This window comes from Seriola lalandi, unplaced genomic scaffold (assembly GCF_002814215.2).
Source record: "Seriola lalandi dorsalis isolate HSWRI2012SDOR001 ecotype SW California unplaced genomic scaffold, Sedor1 jcf7180002054326, whole genome shotgun sequence".
Lineage (NCBI taxonomy): Eukaryota > Metazoa > Chordata > Actinopteri > Carangiformes > Carangidae > Seriola > Seriola lalandi.
This window is the reverse complement of record NW_019524879.1, coordinates 664035-685317: the sequence shown is the minus strand read 5'-3', so window position 1 is coordinate 685317 and position 21283 is coordinate 664035. Positions and strand designations below refer to the sequence as shown.

Genomic DNA, 21283 nt, shown 5'->3' with positions numbered 1-21283 from the left:
TTTTTCAAAGCTGGATACACTCTGCTTTCTGTTGCTAATATTTTGCACTCAACCATTAATTGTATGTATGTGCCTTCATGTGTGTAGAGTAAGGTAGAGCAGCTGGCAGCTGATTGGAAATCCCTGGATGGTCGATTGAGGGAATCTCTTCAGCCCCCTGTCTCTCCGTGGGCACAACACCAACATGTCGTCCAACATCAGCAGCTTGGTAAATATGTGGAGAAATGCACTTATATAAATTCATCATAATTACTCTCATTTCTATATCAGTAGTTTTGTCTTTATAATACGTCAAGGGCACGTGGATGAAAAGACTCAACACAGTCCCAATGAAGCAATAAGCTTTTAATAAGACAGGAAAAATTTGATTTTTGAGTCTTATGGATCATTAACAAGATATGACAAATATATAAACATGTACTTTCATTAGAGGTAATAATAAAGATACTCAAGTGGCAAATTTGAAATTCTTTATTAGCTTATCTCAATCTAAAGCACGAAAATGCCTGATGAAATACTAAATAAGAGTTGAGCAACAAAGTCCTGGTTGTGTACCATTTAAAACAAATCCTGATGCCTCATTCATCATGATTTAGTGTGATGCCACTATCCTCTGGGAGCCATTTGGCAGCACCTCCTCTCTCACTCTAACATCTTTAATGTTCATTGCATCATTTCCTTTTAAAGAAGATCTATATGTCAACATTACTTGCCTTGAGTTCCTCGCCTTTTTTCCACCCTTACTTCAGTGTCTGCGGTCCCCTCAGCCGTGCAGATGGCCAGCCTGGTGAGCGAGGACCCCCACCACCAAACTCCGCACACACCAGAGACCGTGGCGCCCACCGACCTCAACGAGACAGCCACCGAACTGGCAGACTGGCTTCTCCTCATCACGCAGATGCTCAAGTCTAATATTGTCACTGTGGGGGACACGGATGAGATCAGGACCACCATGGGACGCCTTCAGGTGAGAAGAGGAGAGGAAAGAAGGAATGGAGGGAAATGGGGGAGTTGTTTGTGGGATTAACATTTTTCAATGGAATAGGATGTTTTTTTTTCGCTGCCACTCTACACTTTGTGTGATGTGTTTGTGTGTATTTTTACATGTGTCTCGTTCTGGCAGGTGACAAAGAGTGACTTGGAGCAGCGTCACCCACAGCTTGAGGACATTTTCACCCTGGCACAGAACATCAAAAACAAGACCTCTAATCTGGATGTTCGCACATCCATTACAGAGAAATGTAAGGAGAGAGCAGGGTGATCACACTGGAAAGAATTAACAGTGACTGAAAGGATTTGGTGTTGTTTAATCAGCACTTCTATTCATGCTTGTAACAGTGCATCTTTTCCCACCTTTAAATCAGTTTAACAGTATCACTTTCTCTTTGCCCATCTGTCTCTAGTGGAGAAGGTACGCAGCCAGTGGGACAGCACTCAGCATGGTGTTGAGGCACGGCTCCAGCAGCTGGATAACATGACTGGCCACAGCAACCAGTGGGAGGAGCAGAGGAAGGAGGTGAAGGCCCTTATTGGGCACAATGAAGGACGTTTCCACAACCTTCTTCAGCAGTCCAGAGATCCTCTGACTAAACAGCTTGCTGACAACAAGGTTAGGGGAAAGTTTCACTGCTAAACTTTCTCTCCATGTCCTCAGGGTGTCTCATGCCTGTCTTTCCTGAGGTCATTTACTGTGATTCTGTATCTTTGTGAATACGTTAGACTAGTCTAACGTAGAGAATGTGTCTACTCACTTTCCTAAAAGAGAGAAAAAATCTTAGACCAAATCAAACTTACTTCATAAAGTATTAGAGATTCTATATACAGCCTTATAAGTGTGTACAAGGTGGGAATGAATAAATCACCTCTCTGCAGTTTCACTTTGAACCTTAATAACATTTGTACATCCACATCATCCATCATCTTAATTTGAGATGATGACTTGGCCGAGAGTATTTAGAAACACAGTCTGCCTCATGAGTGTGTCTGACACATTACAGGAACCAAACACTAGAGGGCAACTGAGTGTAACAGAATCCAGCATGTTAGATACACAGCTATCTATCCGTGGTTTGTGTGGTCTTGTAATCATGAGTAATTGTCCATTTAAAAATGTGAAGTGTATATTTTTTAGGCAGAAAATGTGCCTTGGGCTCCTATATGGATGATTTATTATCTAATGCTAAATTAATATAATAATATGGCCTTATGACAGTTGAGTCTTATGTAACCTTGCTTGATTAAGCAGAGGTTAGACAAACAATGTCAGAGGACTGAGCAGTAGAATAACACATTTTTTTGTGTTTTTAATGCCTGACGTTTGATTTGATGTTGCTAAATTTAGAGAATATGTCATTAATACCCTTTCATAGCTATTTGTCTTACTAAAAGAAGATACCAAGCCACAAAAATGTATAGAAAACAGTGCAGGCAAATGAACAACTGCAGTGATGCCAACAGGGCCTTCACAGTGACTCATAATGTTTGTCACATTTTCACTGTCATGATGACCCTAATGTCACCGTGCTGATTGCTCTACAGGTGTTCCTCCAAGACCTGGGCCGAGGCCAAGGCGCAGTTGCAGCCTTCAACGAGCTGTCCAGTCATCTTTTGCGGGAGTACTCTACTGACGACACCAGGAGAATCAAAGAGGTCACGGATCAACACAACGCTGCCTGGAACAGCATCAACAATAGGTGAGCACAACGCCTGTTTGCCTGTCTGTCTGCTGGTATGCATCGAATGAGAAGCTGAAGTTGCAGCCAGTATTTAATCATGTCATGACTGCTACAGTAGTTACACATCTATAAATCATGTGTTACATATTTGACACATTAATATTAATTTGCAGGGCAAGTGACCGTTACACCCAGCTGGACAGTGAACTGAAGGGTCTGCAGATGTCTCTCAGGGAGCTGGAGTCTTTCCTCAAATGGCTCCAGGAGGCAGAGACTACAGTCAACGTTCTGGCCGATGCCTCCCAGAGGGAAGACCTGTCGCAGGACTCCGCCCATGCCAAGGAGCTGAGGCAACAACTGGAGGTAGGGCTGCAAATAGAAACTATGAATCTATGCACAGGTGCTACCCTATTATCTTAGTGCCATCCTTCATTAATGCATCCTTCACCAACAGAACTGAGGCACCCACTGAGGTGTGTGTGGGTGCATCCATTTGTACGCCGTTGGTTAAAGGTGTGTGAATGAGAGGGTATACAGAGGGCATGTGAGTGCCTGTATGCATCGAGTGCAGCTCATTGATCGTCTTGTCCTATGCTGCTTAGGAATTCAGTGCAAGCGTGTGTGTGTGTGTGTGTGTGTTGTGCTTCCTCTCACTAGCTTGTCATTTACCTAGACCTTCCCTCAGGGATCCGTTGACACATATCATCTTATGCTTTATGTAACATTTTAATCCCAAAATCATTTCACCTCACCCTTTCAGCGGATGAAACGGGCACTAATCTTTCTTTTTTAACATCTTATTTTAGTTGAAAAGTATTTCTTAAATAAAGTACTGAACCTGTCAATCTTTTTTTGGATTGTACACCGAGGGGCTTTCATTTGCAAAACCGTTTTTTTTAGTAGAAAGGAGCAGTGATTTGGTGTATGTGTGCATATCCAAGCTTCCTGATGCTCTTCAGAACAACTCCTTGTCCTTGAGAAAATGCTGCAGTGTCATACATTCTTCACAACCGAAAGCTTCAGTTCAATAATAACATTGACGTTGTCTTGAATGAAACTGTGCTCTCACTCCCATTTGCAGTGTCCAATTATCTAAAAACAGGCCAAGGTTATAGAGAACTAGACTTACCACCTCGCAGTTTACGTTCACATTCATAAAATATATGTAGTAAAGACTTTGAAGGAAGGTATTAAGTGTTTTTGCAGAATATTGTGATGTCACAGTGCAGTTGACCTTTCATTGTGTTGATATAAAAAGCTATCACGTCATTATTTTATCCCATTAAACATTTGTGTTCAACTGTGTTAACTAACTGTGTTAGTCATGGTCGAGTTTTGTGAGGTCACAGTGACCTTTGCCCTATGACCACTAAATTCTAATCAGTTCATCTTTGTGTCCAAGTGAATGTTTGTGCCACATTCAAAGAAAATCCTTCAAGGCGTTCCTGAGAATGGAAAGGATGAATGGATGGAGGCATAAAAATGACAGTTAATCACTGCATGAATGGCCACAAAGATTTTAGCAAATTCATTAACTTGGTGTGAAGGTGAGGATTAGAGACTTCTGCAGCTCATTTTTGTAGCCTGACTGGATTTGTGTCTAATATAACTCTGATAATTGGGAAGAAATGGATATTGTTATCATGTTCTACATTTATTGTATCAAATATAATCCATCATTATAAGCCCTTTCACAATTTTAAAGGACATAATATACTGAATACTGTTGGATTTTATTCCTAAAAAGTCCGTCAAAGACATCTCAAAGGTCCTGTGTGTGGTAAATGTGGTGAAAGTAACTGAGTTGAAATTTAATTTAAGTATCAGTCAAAGGCTAATATTTGAAGAAACACTGGAACTTACAGCATATCAGTGGATCTGAATTGAACAGTCGGAGTTGAGACCTATGGATAATGCTCAAGTGTAGAAACTGGGTTAATCAAACAAAGACGTATCTTTGTTACTGATTATACATCCATCATATCTTATTCATATATACAGAGAATTTACATTTTTCTGTAATCTCATGGAGCTGGTACGTGGTATATGGTATATAAGTCACCCCACACATGTGCACACATGGTGAAGGCCATAGCAATAATGGCATCCACCAGAAAAGTGCAAAGGTGCCCACAGCTTGAAGAGCTGCTTTTATCAAGCCTGCCTTGTGTATTTGGCTGTGGGCTTTACACTTATGTGTGTGAGTGTGTTGACCGTAGCAATGTGAGCAGCAGAGGCATACATGCCTCCCACAACCTTTTAGCTGCGACCCGGTACTGTCAGTACCATGAACACTGAGCCAACACAACACTCAGTCTCCCTTGTAATTCCCTGTGAAGCAGTCGATACTCTGTGGAATGACTTGAAATGTACGCGGTTGCCAGTTAAACCTTGTCTAAACAGAGCTCTTCAGTAAGCTCATCATGATCCCCCTCTCTCAATTGATGCGATTGTGTGTGTGTGCGTGTGCACGAGCCTGCCGGTAAATGATGATTATTCTAGCTGGCTGTGTAGGTAAGCTGCATGTTGGTTTAAAGGAATTTATTTGTATTCATTTCTCTTCCCTGCCTTGGAGTCTCCCTTCATCTGTAAGAAATGACAGTACATGCAGCGACCAAGTGCTGTAACGCATCCCCTAGTGCTGCACTGAATACACCAGTTGTGTATATGTGCCAGTTTGAGCTCATTTTAAATGTATGAGTCATACTTACGGGGAACCGTCGGTGTGAAGCGTGCTGCTCTCGGGTGATACAGAGGTTTTCATCCTCACTTCAAATAAATGCCTCTTGTCTTTCGGTTGGGAGAAAGAGAGCGTGTTTTTCAGCAGCACTTCAAATAAAAGTCCAACAGAAGGAGTCATAGAGAACGTGAATAGGTTTAAAAAACCTACCTTTGTGTAAAACTGTGGTCAGTGGCTCTGTAGGAGCTGAGCGGCTGTTTTCTGATAATCTCTGCTGATTGTGCACCTATCTCTGCTTTAACCTGATTTTCTCTTATTCTTCTCCTACCCTTTGTCTCTTAATGTCATCTCTACAGTGCATCTCTGCGCCTCCACCAGATTTATTCTTAAAAGATTTAGCTGTTTTCCGCACTGATAAAAGATGCTTAAAAGCCTTTTATCTTCTCTTGACCTTGCCCTCCTATCTTCTCTCCTCCTGCTCTACTTTTCCTCCCACTCTTCCTTTTCCATTTCTTTTATCTGCTCTATGCCAGTAAGGCCCCCCTCATTTCTTCTCAGCTAATCTCTGGAAAGTTGCATTTGGATCACTCAAACACAACACACATTCATACACACTATAGAACTGCAAAGTAGGTGGAGTTGCTGCTGTTGGTAATGTTTTTCTCCACTCCACAATTCCCTTTTAACATTATCCTCTGTGTTTCTTCACATAGAAACAAATGTGTCTCTTGTATTAATAAATGATAATGTAATTTTATATTATAGCCATCAGTTTGAAATAAAAAATGAGCTCAAGACCCAGTCCGTTTTCTGGAGATTTCAAATGCATCTCACAGTATTTCTCGCCGATGGAAGTTTGTTCAATCGTCATGGAGATAGCTCAGGTGTCTGAGACAACAAGCGTGGCAGATTCCATTAGCTGAGGAAGACAGTGATCTGATCTGATACGATCCATGAGTGTCACCTGAAGTAGTGCCCCTATGGTGGCAGATGTACCAGACTGTGGTTGTTATGGTTACAATATATACACGTGGTTAAGCTTATGGAACATTCGTGGTTTGGTTGTTTTTAGGCACAAAAAATACTTGGTTAAGTTTAGGTAAAGGTCATGATTTGGATTAAAATGGGTGCTTCATTTTTTACAGAACAGGTTCCATAATGCTTTACTTAAGACAGAAAGTACAAAACATGTGGCATACGCATAAGAAATTTGATTTCTGATTGAAAAGGAACAGGTATACTGTCCAATATTCATGATTCAACCAGGAGAGGTTCATTCACATCCAAGCCGTGGAAGCGTCCCAGCTGTCAGTCACTAACGTTGCAGATGCAGAAAATGAACGGGACTTTTACTTCCAGGAACACTGGATGCCTGAAATAACTCCTCCTTCTCCATAATGCTATTGTGTGTGTGTGTGCATCTCATTTTGTGCTCTGAGTTCTCGCTCAGTCCCTCTCTCTTTCACTGTTGCGCTCTCTCTCTCCCTTTCACCTTCTCTCTCGCTCATTGATCTTGTTGGTTGCTTTGCGTAATATCATTCTCCCTTCATGGCAGAGGTAGTGGTTTTTTTTGTCCTTTACCCTGCTTGGTTTTGATCCGTCTCTCCTTCTTTTCTTCTCCTCTTTCTCTCTCTGTCTTTCTTTGGTCCAAAAGGATTACGGAATCTCTCCCTCTCTTCCTCTCTCTCTTTCTCGCTCCCTCTGTGTCTCTCTCCCTTTCTTTCTCTTACTCGTTCCCCTCTCTTCCTCCCTCTCTGGATCAGTGGCAGTAAAAAGTGAGCCGCGTATAACCAGCATCTCTTCTCGTCCAGTGCAACCCGTGCCTTCCTCTCTCCTTTCCTCCCAGCTTGCCAGCACTTTCTACTCTTTTCTCCCTGTTGATTTTTTTTTTCCCTGGTCTTCTTCTTCATCTTCTTAATTTTCTTTTTCTTCGTCACCCTCCTCTGACTCTGCAGGGTGCCGTCACAAGTGATTTTTGTTTGATTCTCTTCTGGCTCTGCGTTCGGGGTGCGCGTGTGAATGTCCGCGTGGAGGAGAAAGTGAGTGTCTCGTCTTGTCCTGCTCTCCTGCATCATCATATGTGAGTGTGTGTGTGTGTGTGTGTGTGCATGCTGTGAGCAGTGTCAGGGTGTCTGTAAAGAGAAAGAGAGAGAGAGAGAGGTAACTGAGGCTGCGCTCACTGTGTGTAGTGTGTGTATGTATGTGACGAAACGTGGGGGCATGCTGAGCTGAGAACGCTTGCGAGTGTGTGTGTGTGTGTTTTTTTTCTTTTTCTGTGTGTGCATGCGTGTGTGTGCGCATCACGTCAGCTTGGCTGGGGTCTGGTCGGCTGGCTAGGGAGAGGGAGAGGGAGAGGGAGAACAATATGAGCGGGGTAGGGCAGTGCTAGCATGCGGACCAGGAGCAGGCTGCTGCAGACTTGTAGCATTCTTAAGATGATGGCCATGGTCCGGACCTCCCTCCAGAAAGTGGTGGTCTTCCTACACAGGCTCCAGAGGATGGCCATCTCCTCACCGCGCTACCAGAAACTCTGCAAGGTACGTGGACTCCAAGGAAGAGAGCAGACTGGAGGACAGAGAGTTTGTTTTGTTTTTTTGTTTGTTTGTTTGTTTGTTTTTTTTGTTTGTTTTCTTTTTTCTAGATTAGGTAGAAATATGTTTTAAACTTCAACGTGTGTGAAGTTGATTTTTTTTTAACATATTGATTCAGCTTACAAAACTTTTATCATGTTATTTTGAGTTTTCTTGAAGCTTTTGGATTCGGTGTTGAGACTATTTTTTCAATATTTAAGGCTGTTTGTGATTTGGTTTGTGCCTATAAGCAGATAGTTTTTGCAAGGTATGTGTATTTTTTCATTGTAGAAGTCCTTTTCTTTTCTTTTCCTTTCTTTGCAAGTTGTCTTTCTTTTCTTAATCCGTTGTTTCTCTATTTTTGGTCTTTTTATTCATGAGTCATTTGGTTGTTAAGACATTTTGTTCCAGCTGATGTTGTTTCAGGGACTCTGTCAGTATGCCGTTCTGAAACATATTTTTATATATATATATGTGTGTGTATACACTTCACTGACTCTATAAGACTTTTGGCACTTTTTCGGCATAAAAAATAATGATTCCAACTCTTGTGGTGTGTGTGCGCCCCTGAGTGTGAATTCGCTTTATATTTTTGTCAGCATAGTGTCAGTTTTGAAGCGAGTTCTGACTTTATAGTGGTGCAGGCATAAACAAACTAACAAGGCAGCGTGTGCATATTGTGTTTTTGCAGTTTATGTATGTGGAGTCATCCTGACAGGATATATTGTTAATGAAAGGAGACTTGATTTCCTCAGTGGTCAAAGGATTTAGGAGAGTTTGCACTATAATGGCTGTGATTAACAATGAAGCCTCTTCATTAAAGTTATTAACTGACTTTGTTATGGTTAAGTTATTTAAATGCTGAAATCACACACGCTGCTGAGCATGTGTCTGCCTCACAGATTCTTTTGGAAAGAGCTGAGAGCTGCAGACTGTGTTCTTGATGTCTAATGAAAAAACAAACTCAGTTGTATCACTCTGTAACCTGTTACAGCCGCTTGTCAGCTGTATTGATTTCACCTTAGAGGAAACGACTACCGGTGTGTGGTGGACTTGGTGTCATTTTGTATCCTTGTTGATCATTATTGATCGCTGATCTCCTTTGCTGTCTGTCTTAGGTTGCACAGCATTGACCCACTCTCAGTTGGAGGGCAGAGGGGACCAGCTGTTGAGGTTTGACAGCACTGTGAACAGAGTGAGAGAGAGACTAATGCACCAGTCCAGTTTTCAATCATGCCCCAACAAACATGTGGCGGTTCAACTTAATCCATCCTTAATCCACAAATCCATCGCTGTTTCGTTCTCCGCCCTTTTTTCTACTGCGTGTATTTGGTTGTTTATCAATCTTTCTTTGTACTTTTGCCAGAGAGAGTGAACGCGGGTGAAGTCTGTTACAGCATTTTACAGATATTTCAGGTCTTGCTTACATCTCTAGAACAGAGAAATGCAGAAAGCAAAGGAGAGATTGCACAAGGACAAGCCCTGGTAAAAAATGAAGCACAAGAGAGAATGGCAAAAAGAGCTTTATGTATTGATAATTTTCCTGCTCCTTCTCAGTTATTTATCTTCCATATGCCATGCTAGATATTGCTTGTTTTGACAATTCAGGGCAAAACAAGTGATTTTTTTTTCTCCAGCCTTGCACATGTACAGTATCATCACTTGCTCGTTCCTTCATTATAAACTTATTCAACTCTGGAGGAAAATCACTCATTTGGCTTCATTCAGCGTCCTCACAGGCCAGACCTTCCTGGATTGCATCCCTACCAGTGGGAGACATCACTCATTCCACACTCGATTACCCTCCCCTGGGTTGCATCAGTCATTCCAGCTTCGTTTGGCCTTCCCTTGGGGGGGAAATCAGTAATGCCGTGCTTGTCCTGCCTCCCAGGGGCGCGCTCACTGGCCGCCAGACTGGAACAGTGACTTCTCGATGATGGATTTGCTCGGGGCTCACCCCTCTTGGATCTGGCCATTCTTGCTGTTTCAGGACAGCGCTGTTCCTAATACAGCCCATCTGGCCTTTGTCTTACTTAGGATATTAAGTACTTGAATAAAAGTACTGGCCCTACTTTAAGCAGATTCATATTGATTAATACTAAATGAACCACTGTAATTATAGTGAGTTGGGGAAATAACTCGAAAACAGTTATGAAAAGCATCATATTTGACATCCTTTATTTTTCCAGAGAACAAACTGTACTCATACCATCTGTAATGGAAAAAAAAAAATCACCAGTAATTTCTAGCTGATCTGACCGACCAAGTCAACAATTCTTCTTGTCACAGACCCACTGACATAAAGGCCTTATATTACATGCAGGCTGTATTTTACTTTTGGCATTCCAATTAAGCTGCAAAGCCAAGCTTATCTTCTAAAACATATTGACCTCCATCATATTGGCCCCTCAGTATTTCTAACAGTGGCAGCACAGAGCAGAGTGGCTGCTGTGCCAGCTCACCATGCTATGATGGATGGGAAGTTTCTAAAATCTATTGAGTCATAACCTTTTAGTCGTCTTTTTCTGTTAATCGTGCTCCGTTGGTAGCTTTTGGGCATATGTGTGTGTGCATGCCCGTTTAACGGCGTCATTATGTTGATGTATAATACTGAGCTTTGCAGTCTTTGTGAGCGGAAGCCATTTAAATTGAACTGTTTAGAACTGCATCTATTATTTGGTGCTTAAATTGTTTTCTTCTCCCACTTTCAAAGTGATTCAAAACAATAATCTTTAATGAGGTTGTATGCATTTAGAGAATTTTCACATCTATACAGTGTTCCCTAAGGCTTCTTTTATGTATATGGTCCTATAGAGTATTTACGCCGCACACAGAATTGCACTCATTTGCATTGGAACGTAAGCTTAATGCCTTAATTGTGAAGTTCACAGTCCTTTTCACCCTCTTCTGCCCCTTGCAACCTTGCTCTCTTGTGTTCTTACTTCTTCTTTGTTTGTACGCTTGTGACTTGAATTGTTTACTGGTAAAGCGTACTTGTGAGTGGCATGCCTGGTTAGTTTGTACTGAGGCATACAGAGGGGCCCTGTGGGCTCATTTTATCTCCTCCCTTTTGCTCTGCTCTGTCTCTCTGTGTGTAATCACTAGCTGAGAATTGGCTGAAGGGCCCACCTCTCTCCTGAGGAGTGTCCTCCTACTCTCATTACTGTAGCACTGGCTCCCACTGTGTGTGTGTGTGTGTGTGTGTGTGTGTGTGTGTGTGTGTGTGTGTGTGTGTGTGTGTGTGTGTGTCCTGCCAAAGCCCACTTTAGAAAGAGCCCTTAAGCAGTGACAATGTGGAGTCATGCCTTGTCTTTTCTACTGTTTGTCTGGAAAATACTTTGGCCTCACGCCATCCACCTCTGCCCCCAGCTCACCTTGCTATCCCAGGACAGGTGAGTCAGGCTCGGGCATGGAGCCCATCTGTCTGACCTCCCTGTCCTTGAGCTCCACCAGGGTCCTCTGGGTTATTAGCAAGTGTTAGCATTAGCAGTTAGAGCCTCAGGTGCAGACTGAGAACCCCCCACTTTGCCCCTAGTAACCTGGCTCACACTCAAATCACAGATATTTTCTTTCACACATGCTTAGACTCATTTAGGTTACAGACACACGTGCGCATAATGGACTCTCTCTCTCTCTCTCTCTCTCTCTCTGTCTCTCTCTCTCTCTCTCTGTCTCTGTCTCTCTCTGTCTCTCTCTCTCTCTATCACACACACACATGCATGTGCACATTTACTCACTCAAGCACAAGTATACACACACACACACACACACACACACACACACACACACACACACACACACACACACACTTACACCGCAGCTCGCCTGTGTGGTGAGTCACAGGCTGGAGAGATATGTGGCAACAGATTCATAAATGCAGATCACTTAAATTCATCAAGATGGTATTGGGAGCGAGCGGGGACAATAAAAGAATATGAAGACAGGATGCTGCTCCCAATCAACATTACATGTAAATCCCCCAGATGGACTTCCTATTGGCAGTAGTGGTGATTTGAAATAGCACTTAAATCACAGATACAGCCCAGAGTTGAGCTGTTCTTATATTCTCAATTGCCATTACTGCACAAAGTGACCGTTCCATTACAATGAGATGAGGAGACGCGGACTGAGGAACCCGCCTTCTATTTGAAATGTCACCTGGGATTAGATGAAATATATAATAAACTACATTTGATATTAGTAGATGCAAATATAAATGGAGAGAAAACTCCTCCCTGCTCTTCCTCTCTCATTCTACCCCCACTTTGTCTCTGCCGTTTCCAGTAAGCCCATTTATTGAGCCAGTAATGCTTGTGTGTGTTGTTTTTGTGTGTTTGTGCACTATAGCAATGGATTTTGTGCTCACACTTCCATTAGTGGCTTTCAGGCGGGCCCCAACAGCAAGCTAAACCGGCTAATGCCTGCGCGGTTTATCATCAGATAGACTTTATGATGCTGGAAAGCTCTGTAACCACCCAAGCTCTCGACATATGATGGCCAGAGTAAACAACAGATTGTAGCCAGGAAGGATAGAAAAGAAATGAGAGACAGACACAAAACTGTCAAGTGTATTGGTAATAATAAAAATGTTTGATCACTTGTTTCTTTTTTTTTTTCTTATTATGAATCCTTATATTTGGGAGAGCCCTTTAAGTAAATTGACCAGTAGCTCTGAAATTCACTAATTAACCACTAATTATATCTTGTTTTTTTTAAGCCATATACAAACAAAAATGTAAAAACAACAACTTGTGGTTTCAGGGGGAGCGGTGTGCTCCTACTTTTATTATTTTGTGCTTTGACCAAAGCAAGCTGAAGTCATCAAACACAGCCATACAACAACTAATAGGTTAGACTTAAATCAGACAACCTCTGATCAAAGAAAATGTAAACAAGGCATGACAAAGTAATGAATGCTTTGTCTATATTAATTGTCTGTACTCTGAACTTTCAGTAGTTGACTTGATACTTACTAAAAGATACTGAGATTCAAGACCCAGCTGTCGTGGAAGACTTGTTTGTTTTCAGACAGCGGACTCGGCCAGAACTCCCTAACTCACCTGACACCATGATCTATGGTTGGCCAAGACTTCCCGAGCTGGATCACACCAAGTGGAGACAGGGTAGAGATTGCGATGTCCTGCAGGCTGAGTGGGCAAAGGGCACATACTACATAGTGATACGTTTAACTCCATCTCCTCCTTTGTTTGGTTTCCTTTTTGCCACAACCATCTCTCCCTCTAATAACAGCAGACTCGCTGTAAAAATAAAATTTAAAAGTATAGAAGTTTGTAGAGCGATACCTGGAGACAGAGAAAAAGGGGACACACTAACCTGGAGGCAGTGAGCGGCAGGAGGCAGTCATTTTTGTTGCCAGCTTGAAGTCTCTCTGACCTTCCAGCTCCCTCTCGCCCTCCCTTCACTGTCGCCCAGACTGTTTGCCAGACGAAGTCAGGGTGTCATCCAGGGGGCGACCTAAGTGGGGGAAATAAAATGAGGGGTGCAATCATTTTTCTTTTGCTGCTCCTTCTATTCTTGGTCTGACAATCAATCTACGGGGACAAGGCCTGAGCTCTGCACCCTGCCAGTGTCCCACCCTGCCAATATCTATAGTGAGCTCACAAACGCAGTGCTGACTCACAGCCCATATTGTGTTTTCTCTCCCCCTTCATTGAGCGTCTTTATCTCTGTGGAGCCGACAAATATCAGTTTGAGGTTGAAGAAGAGGTGACGGTGTGTAATTCTCACACAAACACATGCAGATGCATAGTGTGCGTCACTCAATCAGCCTTACAAACAATCGATAACATTAGACCAGAATAATAATAAGAAGAAGAGGACTGATCCAATTAATATTCAGTAGATTTTAGCTAGAAATGGTATCTCCTTCTCAGTGCTAGTACTTCTCCCTGCTATTTCTCTCCTCTTTGACCTTTCTTCCTTCTGTTTTAGCTGCATCAACTTTAACACTTCCTCCTGTGCGATTCTCTCCTACATTTGACCATTTTTCCCTCTTCTGTCAAGGGTAATTAATTCTTTAAGAAGAAGTGGCACATTCGCTGAAAGATAACGTCTGCTCCTGCTACGTGTCAGTGGTTTGGTGTTTCATTTCCGTGGTGCACTGAGCCCAGATGATTGTGTATTTCGTCTGTTTTGTGGAAGATGCTGTGCACATTTTCTGTGATTTATCACTCTTCAATCTCTTATCCACAGCTGAGCAACTGTGTTCATTTTGCAGTCGTTCTGTTTCTGAATGTTGCTCTGTCTGTAGAGACTAACCATCCTTATTGGTGTCTTCACACACTCACAAGAGGAAAAAAAGAGCTTTGATTGAATGAAGGAAACTTTTTTTTTTTTAGCTGTTTAAATGTGAAGCCTCACTCTCCTACTGTACCTGTCTTCTTCCTCTCCTGTCATAACTCCTCTCGGTACCGATTTCCCTAATACCACCCCTCAGTAAGCCATATGCAGCATATGCTCCGGCTCATATCCCTCTCTTTCTATTTATGCAGTCATCTGCTCTTTGCATGCCACTCTTAAATCATTCATGCTCTCCCTCTTTTCTTCCCATCCTCCTGAAACTGTCCATCTCTTCCTCAAGTCTTAGACAGATGGCTTACATGCTACTTGAGCCCGCCTTGATGCCACGCTTATGAAGCAGATCATTACATGCTGATAAAACATTGATCAAATGCTTTTCTCTGACACGGCAACATTTAATCATGCAGGGTCAGATCCTTGGAGGGCCAGTTTGCATCACTGAAACTACACCCACTCACACATCATACGTGACTCGCCTTAACAGCTCAAGGTTGGGTGCAAGTATGCGTGTTTCAATTCTAGAGCTTTTGTGTGTGTGTGTGTGTGTGTGTGTATCGCTTACTGTATGTGTGCATGCACATTGCCTGTTAAATAGCTTGCTTAGCAGCCTCTTCAAGGAAATGTTTCCTTTTTCTGTTCCTGAAATTAAGCACTACCTTCCAGGGCAGATCCCTGACTTGGGGCCATCAGTGGCCTAAATGAAGAAAAGCAGAACCCCCCAAAAAATGAGTGAAAGTGGGGAGGATGGAACAACAAGAATAACAGAAAAGAAGAGACCCAGAGAGAAGGTCGAGGGATGAAGGAAATAGCAGTGTGCATTGGTTAAAGGAGGGGGATAGTGCATTTAGCATGCCCTCAGAGGTAAATACTGTGGTGCAGCAAAAACAAAGAGCAACTGAAAATGGTTTCTGGTGTTATATCACAGGGAGATTAAAGATAAATCGTGCTATATATAGTCTGTAATCTGCAGGAGGGTACAACCAGCTAGAGGAGCTAGAGTCAAATGCCACAGTAGAAATACAACTGAGTAAAATCGTGTGGGGGGAAAAGAATTTGATGTATATGCTGGCTAGTCAGATTTACTTTACAGAAATATTGAGCAGAGTTTGTTTAAAATCTTAACTTTGCCCAAAGGAGCTCTCACCGTTGACATGTATTTTCTGCTCTGGGCAGCTTTTGGTAAAACTAAAAAGACACGTTAAATCAGAAACGTTTCTTTCACACAACATGGTTAAAAGATTAGACACGATACAGCTCCATCAAATGCGAGATACTCAAGTTGAGAGAGGGATCAGAGATGATGGCAGGGGATCAGTGTGAGCAATGGAAATGTTTGTGAAAGACAGCCCAACATAAGCCTTAACTCCGCTTGAGTGGTACCTTCACACATCGGACCATAGACATCAAAGAACGTTCTGAGCACTTAGATGTGAAGAGGAATAAAATTAGATTTACTACAGTGCTCCCAGTGTGGGTGTTCATTGGTTCAGCATATTTTATAGTCATCACCCAAATGCCTGAAAAAAGGGACATTTTCACTCATCAGCCGAGAGGAGATGAGTCTGGCTTCCCTGAAAAGGAAGCAAGGAGGGCGGCTCGAGAGGCAGGAGAGCAAGGAAAAACTTATGGCAGAAAATAAAATGGCTGCCAAGTGTATATTGTAATAGAAAAAGCTGCTGAGGTGAGGAAAGAGAGATAAAAACCTGATATTGTGGAAGTATGAGCGAAAGGGGAGGGTTCTTGTGACAAGAGGGACTCAGATCTTGAGAAAGGGTGGGAAAGATGCAAAGACATGGAGAGACCAGAGACTGACAGAAGAAGAAAGGAGAGATGAAGAAAAGGTCGATAGAGGCGTACATTTCCATCTTTGATGTTTGCACGGCCTATTTAAGGGTCACTGGAGAGACAATCACACACACAGGCACAGAGACACATAACACACATACACACACACACACACACACACACACACTGTCCAGAATCGATCCGAGTGCTCATTTTCAGTCTAATGGATATTCTCAGATTGGGCATGTGGTGAAAATTCATTTGTTGCTTCACTACATAAATGACTTCATTTTCGCCTGCATTGCCTCCCACTGTGGACAAAAGAGAAATACCAACAAAGCCTATTACACATTTGTCCAGTGTACGTACGGGGAGGTCTGGAATGTCTCCCTCTTGTAGTCTCTGTCCCCTCTTCAGTGTCTGTGTGTGTGTGTGTGTGTGTGTGTGTGTGTGTGTGTGTGTGTGTGTGTGTGTGTGTGTGTGAGTGAAAGTGTGTGTGGGGGTGCCAGTTTGTGCCTGCTAAATATCATTGGGATTAGCACCGGGGGCTTAATTAAAAAGCAATTACCTTTGGTCGCTGTGGGCGACGCTTGGCGGAGAGTAGCTTGACTAATCTGGTGAATGGTGTGAGGGACCCTTGCCGTGCAACACACACAAACACACACACAAGTTGTGCAATTGTCTGCAGAATTAAAGGAGGATTAGAACAATTGTTAATTAGTGAAGTGGGGTGGAGGCTGAAAGGGTAGAGGAGGGGCAGACATGCTGCATTCCCCTTTGCCTCTCATAGCCTCTGTGTGTTTATTTATAAGGTTAAAGAGGAAAATGATATACCCAGAACCTAATTCATTTTCTGTGATGCACTTGTAAGCATGCTCTCTCTCTTTCTCTTTGTCGGCCTCCCTCTCTCTTTAAAATCCTAAAATAGGTTAGCACAGTTAGCGCCAGAGCTAATCTTTTAATTTTAAAGCTCCAATTAGATGATGCTAATGACACTAATTAGATCATCTCTCTGAGACTCACTGCGAAGTGCCCTTGAAAAACCCTGTATGCTTGAGACAACAGAGGGGAATCTGCCAAAAATGTGTGTGTGTGTGTGTGTGTGTGTGTGAGAGTGAGAGTGATTTCCTAAACTGTAACACAGACAGAGCTTTTCTGAATACAAAGGATGTTCTGTGTTCACTTGGTAAACTCAGGATTTATGTTTAAGGTTTTTAGAATTTGGCCTTGGCTGAAGTGTGGGTAAGAATTTGGTGATTTGTTTTGTTGGTTGAAGCAAAAGCATAGGAAATGTTGTCACTGACCTGTCAATATACAGTATGTGTTTTTCTGTGGTTGTGAGGACTCTGTTCTCACGGTAGTTGTCAAAACAGGTCGTGTTTGGATTGATTTTGTTGTTCTTCATTTAGATTGCGGGCTTAGAGTGATTTCTGGGTTTGGGGTCAAACCTAACAAGAGGGTGAAGTGTAGGGTTAATGCAGGCATTTGAGTCTAAATGATGGTTTTTGGTCCTCACAAGGACAGAGCTACAAATAGGGTGTGTGTTTATTCTGTGTTTGCCCTCAGGTTCATCGATTTGTGGTAGTTCATCAAGGTTTAATTTCGGATTGATGTTTTCCATCCAGGGGAGAGGGACCATTAATTACCACTAACCACTCTGGGAAAAACACAAAAACACGAGCACACACACATCATTGTTTTGCTCTATTCATGGGGGCTTATTATCGACATAATGCATTCCCTATAGCCCCTTACCCTAATCTTAACCGCACAACTGAACCCTTTTCCTGAAACCAGTATTTGGACCCCACAAATGTAGTAAAACAAACACACAAACACACACCACACACACCACACACACAGAAACACACAAGGAGCACACCTCTACCCCTGGCTGATGTATCATAATTGTCCTCTTTCCATCCTGCTTCGCTCTATTTATAGCCCATTTTAGGCCCCACCCTGCCAGACAGTGCCATCCATGGCAACCAAATGACTGACAGGGCAATCGACGAGCAGACTCCGTCCCTATGTCTCCTTCCTCCCGTTGACCTTCCCTCTGACATCACTTCTGTCTGACTGTCTCGTTTCACTCTGTACTGACTGTGTGTGTGATCATAGCTCGGTTAGTCAGGATGGCCTTACACCTCACTACTAAATGTCCCTTCTCATGCACAGATGAAGTACCCAGCTCACAGGGGTGAGTGTGGGTCATAAAACACACGTACTCACAAACGCAAGCTTAACTGTACTTGACTACATGGATTACTTACTCTTACCCTAACCCCTGTCTCTGTATATTATATTTATATATTATTTTTTATTCAAAATTTGAAGTATAGTTTAGGTGTGTAGAAAGTCTTCTGTTTGGCCTCGCCAATTCTTTACCAATGGTGGCTGTCAGGCTCTTGTTAGCATTATCGAAATATTAATTCCCATCTTATCCACCAGCTCTAGTTTAGAGCTTTACAGACTTTCCCTTTGTTTTCTTGAATATTTGTTTGTGTTTGCTCTTCTATTGTACGTGTTCAAGTGTTTTGGTCAAGGTTTGTGCTTTTTATTCATTTCAAAATTTCGTGTAAAAAAAAAAAAAAAACTAAGGAAAAAAACTTTATTAAGACAGCCATCCATGGCAACAAAGAGAGTGGAGTAGTTTTCATGTCTCTCTCCCCAGCCATGTCCCTCAGCTTCTCCTGTGGGATCCAGAGCTGTTCCCAGGCCAGATGGGATACTTTATGTAATCCTTCCAACATGTTCTGGGTCTGCCCGCGGTCTCCTCCCAGTTGGAAGTGCCCCCTTAAATACCTAGTCATGTCGATGTCCCGGAGGCATCGTAATCAGCAGCCCAAAGCAACACAAAGAAGTAGCAGTTGTACTATTTGTGTAACCATGACACCCTGTTTGGAAACTAATTACAGCTGCTTGCATATGTGATATTTTTACCTTCGGTCATGACCCCAGCTTGTGATCATAGTTTAAAACTTGGAACTTACATCCACTGCTTATAAAGAGCTTTGCCATTGGGCTCACCATCCTCTTCACTGGACAATCATTTTCAATATCCAGGTTGCAACAAAAACCCAACCTGTTGACCTCACACTGGATTTTATTTCACTCCTTAACAAGTAGTTCCAAATTCCTTCACTTGAAACAGCAGCTCACTCCCAAGGGGTGTCTGTAATTTTCTGTGGCATACTTAACACGTTGTGGTTGAACAAAATGAGTGACAGCATTAATAAAGTGTGGGCTTCATTGTGTAAGGGTTACATTACACAGCTAGCAAGCATGAACTCCAAATACTGGTTGCCATGACAGTGTCACTGGCCGGCCATTGGAAGATAAAAAGGACCAGCGAGAAGGCAGGCGAGAGGAAATGAAAAGGGAAAAATAATGAAGGACCAAGAAATGCCATCTCACCCTACACATGCATTGATTTGCTAAGGTAGTTTGGTCACAGCTAAAGAAGTGAGAGTTTGTGTGAGAGGTTGCAGTTTCATAACAGGCAACAGGGACTAAGGTTAATCACACCACACAAAACAGTTCTGACACAATCTGCGCCCCTCGCTGCCTCACCAATGCCTCATGGACCATGATAATGCTTTACCAGTCCTTACAAACTAGATGCCCTCACGTTCCTCAGCACACTGTTATCTAGTTGTGTGTATGGCATAACAAAAAGTTGCCTTTGATTTGTATTGTACATGGCACTTGATTTACTTTTTTTGAGGTTAGGGTTGAAGTAGGACAACTCAAACAGTAAGTCTAACAGGTTTTTATTAAGTTTTGACTTGGATTTTGGTGAGTGTACCTTAGAAAAATAATGTAAAATTTGAGTGCATCACTTTTTCCATCTATAATTATAGTGCAGACTGGTCCAGAGTAGGAGTAACATAGGCTCATCAAAGACCTGCAAGTCAGGAGACGGGGGCTCAGGAAACAAGTGACCTGAATACACAAAATCTATCCAACTAAAGTAATTTGTGAGTCTGATGATAATAGGAAAGTTTTCATTTTAGGACAAATGATATGTGAAGTGTTGTTTTTTCTTTTTTTGAGAGAGAGAAGAGATACATCATTCATACCCATTTAAAGTCTGGTTCATTGTTCATTCCCAGGCACTGAAATTTCTGGTACAATATTTGAATGGCTTTAACTATGATAAAAACTGGCTTGCATTAAATGACATGCATTAGAGTAATTGTATCTGGCTTCAGTAGTTCTTAAAAACATGCTGACCTGCTAACCCTTGGTCTTCGATGTTTTTTATTAGAAACAAGGCAGTTTGTGGCTCTCAGAAGTTCCAAATGAAGTGCTTCCTGGTGGCCTCAGTTGTGTAAACATGCTGAGCAAAGTTCATCTTTGATGGCAATTGATGAGGCAGTTTTGTGCTGCTGTTGTAAAAAAATACAATAATACAAAAGAGTTATAAAAAGCCAACCACTGAGCAATATGTAATGCACTTAGTACTTGGATGTGAATTCACGCTCAATGGAAAAGTCCAGCCAAAACTCTCTTGGGCATTGCCGGCTATATTGCTGCCACAGTGCCATTTCATCATATGAAACAGTTGTAAGTGATTGGATGGCTCCCAAACCCGAGAATTGTATTTTCCCAGTAGTGTGAGTGATATTGGGCTGATGTGCTTTGTATTGCTTCTGGAAACTGCATGTATAAAGGGACTGAATTGGAGGGGACAAATAGTCACTGTAATGAAAGACGCCTTAGGCTGTCTGTGATATAACTCAGTTTTTCCCAGTCTATTGTGGGTTTTATTTACTTCTATTCTCCAATTTCACTACAGAGCAATCATATGAGGTGGTTTTTCTCTATTTCTCTTAAAAGTTCTTTGTGAATGCCCTGATGTAACTCAGTGACTTAAACAATTGGTGGTGTGAGATTGCAGTTTTTTTCTCTGTCTGAGCCCACTGGTTTCCATTTATACACTTGTACTGACAGGCCTGAGCCTTAAACAGGTGCTAAATCAATTTAGGGCTCCAACCTTTCCATAAACGTGTCACTCATCACCTAATTGCTAAGTTCACTAGTTTACTTTAATTAACTATAAGAGAGACACACACTCATTTAGGCATGCCCACACAGCAGCTGTGCCACCCTCTCTAGTTTGTCACAGAGCAGACAAGATTGATAAATGGCTTTAAGACTGGACGTGCTGACTGGTGTTTGTAACTCTAACGCTGATTGGCTGCACAGTTAAGACGTCACATACACCCTGTCTCTAACTCTATTTCCGT

The 21283-nt window shown here is 42.3% G+C and overlaps 1 protein-coding gene across 3 annotated transcripts in view; it reads left to right on the top strand.

The window, feature by feature from the left end:
* The window catches only part of utrn (utrophin), a 170390-nt gene that overhangs the window by 56282 nt on the left and 92825 nt on the right, over window positions 1-21283 (top strand). For all 3 annotated transcript variants that reach the window (XM_023407066.2, XM_087174192.1, XM_087174191.1), the window contains 6 exons: window positions 88-208; window positions 750-967; window positions 1124-1241; window positions 1404-1609; window positions 2539-2693; window positions 2849-3038. In XM_023407066.2, coding sequence (XP_023262834.1) covers window positions 88-208; window positions 750-967; window positions 1124-1241; window positions 1404-1609; window positions 2539-2693; window positions 2849-3038 — 1008 coding nt within the window. The remainder of the gene's footprint in view (window positions 1-87; window positions 209-749; window positions 968-1123; window positions 1242-1403; window positions 1610-2538; window positions 2694-2848; window positions 3039-21283) is intronic.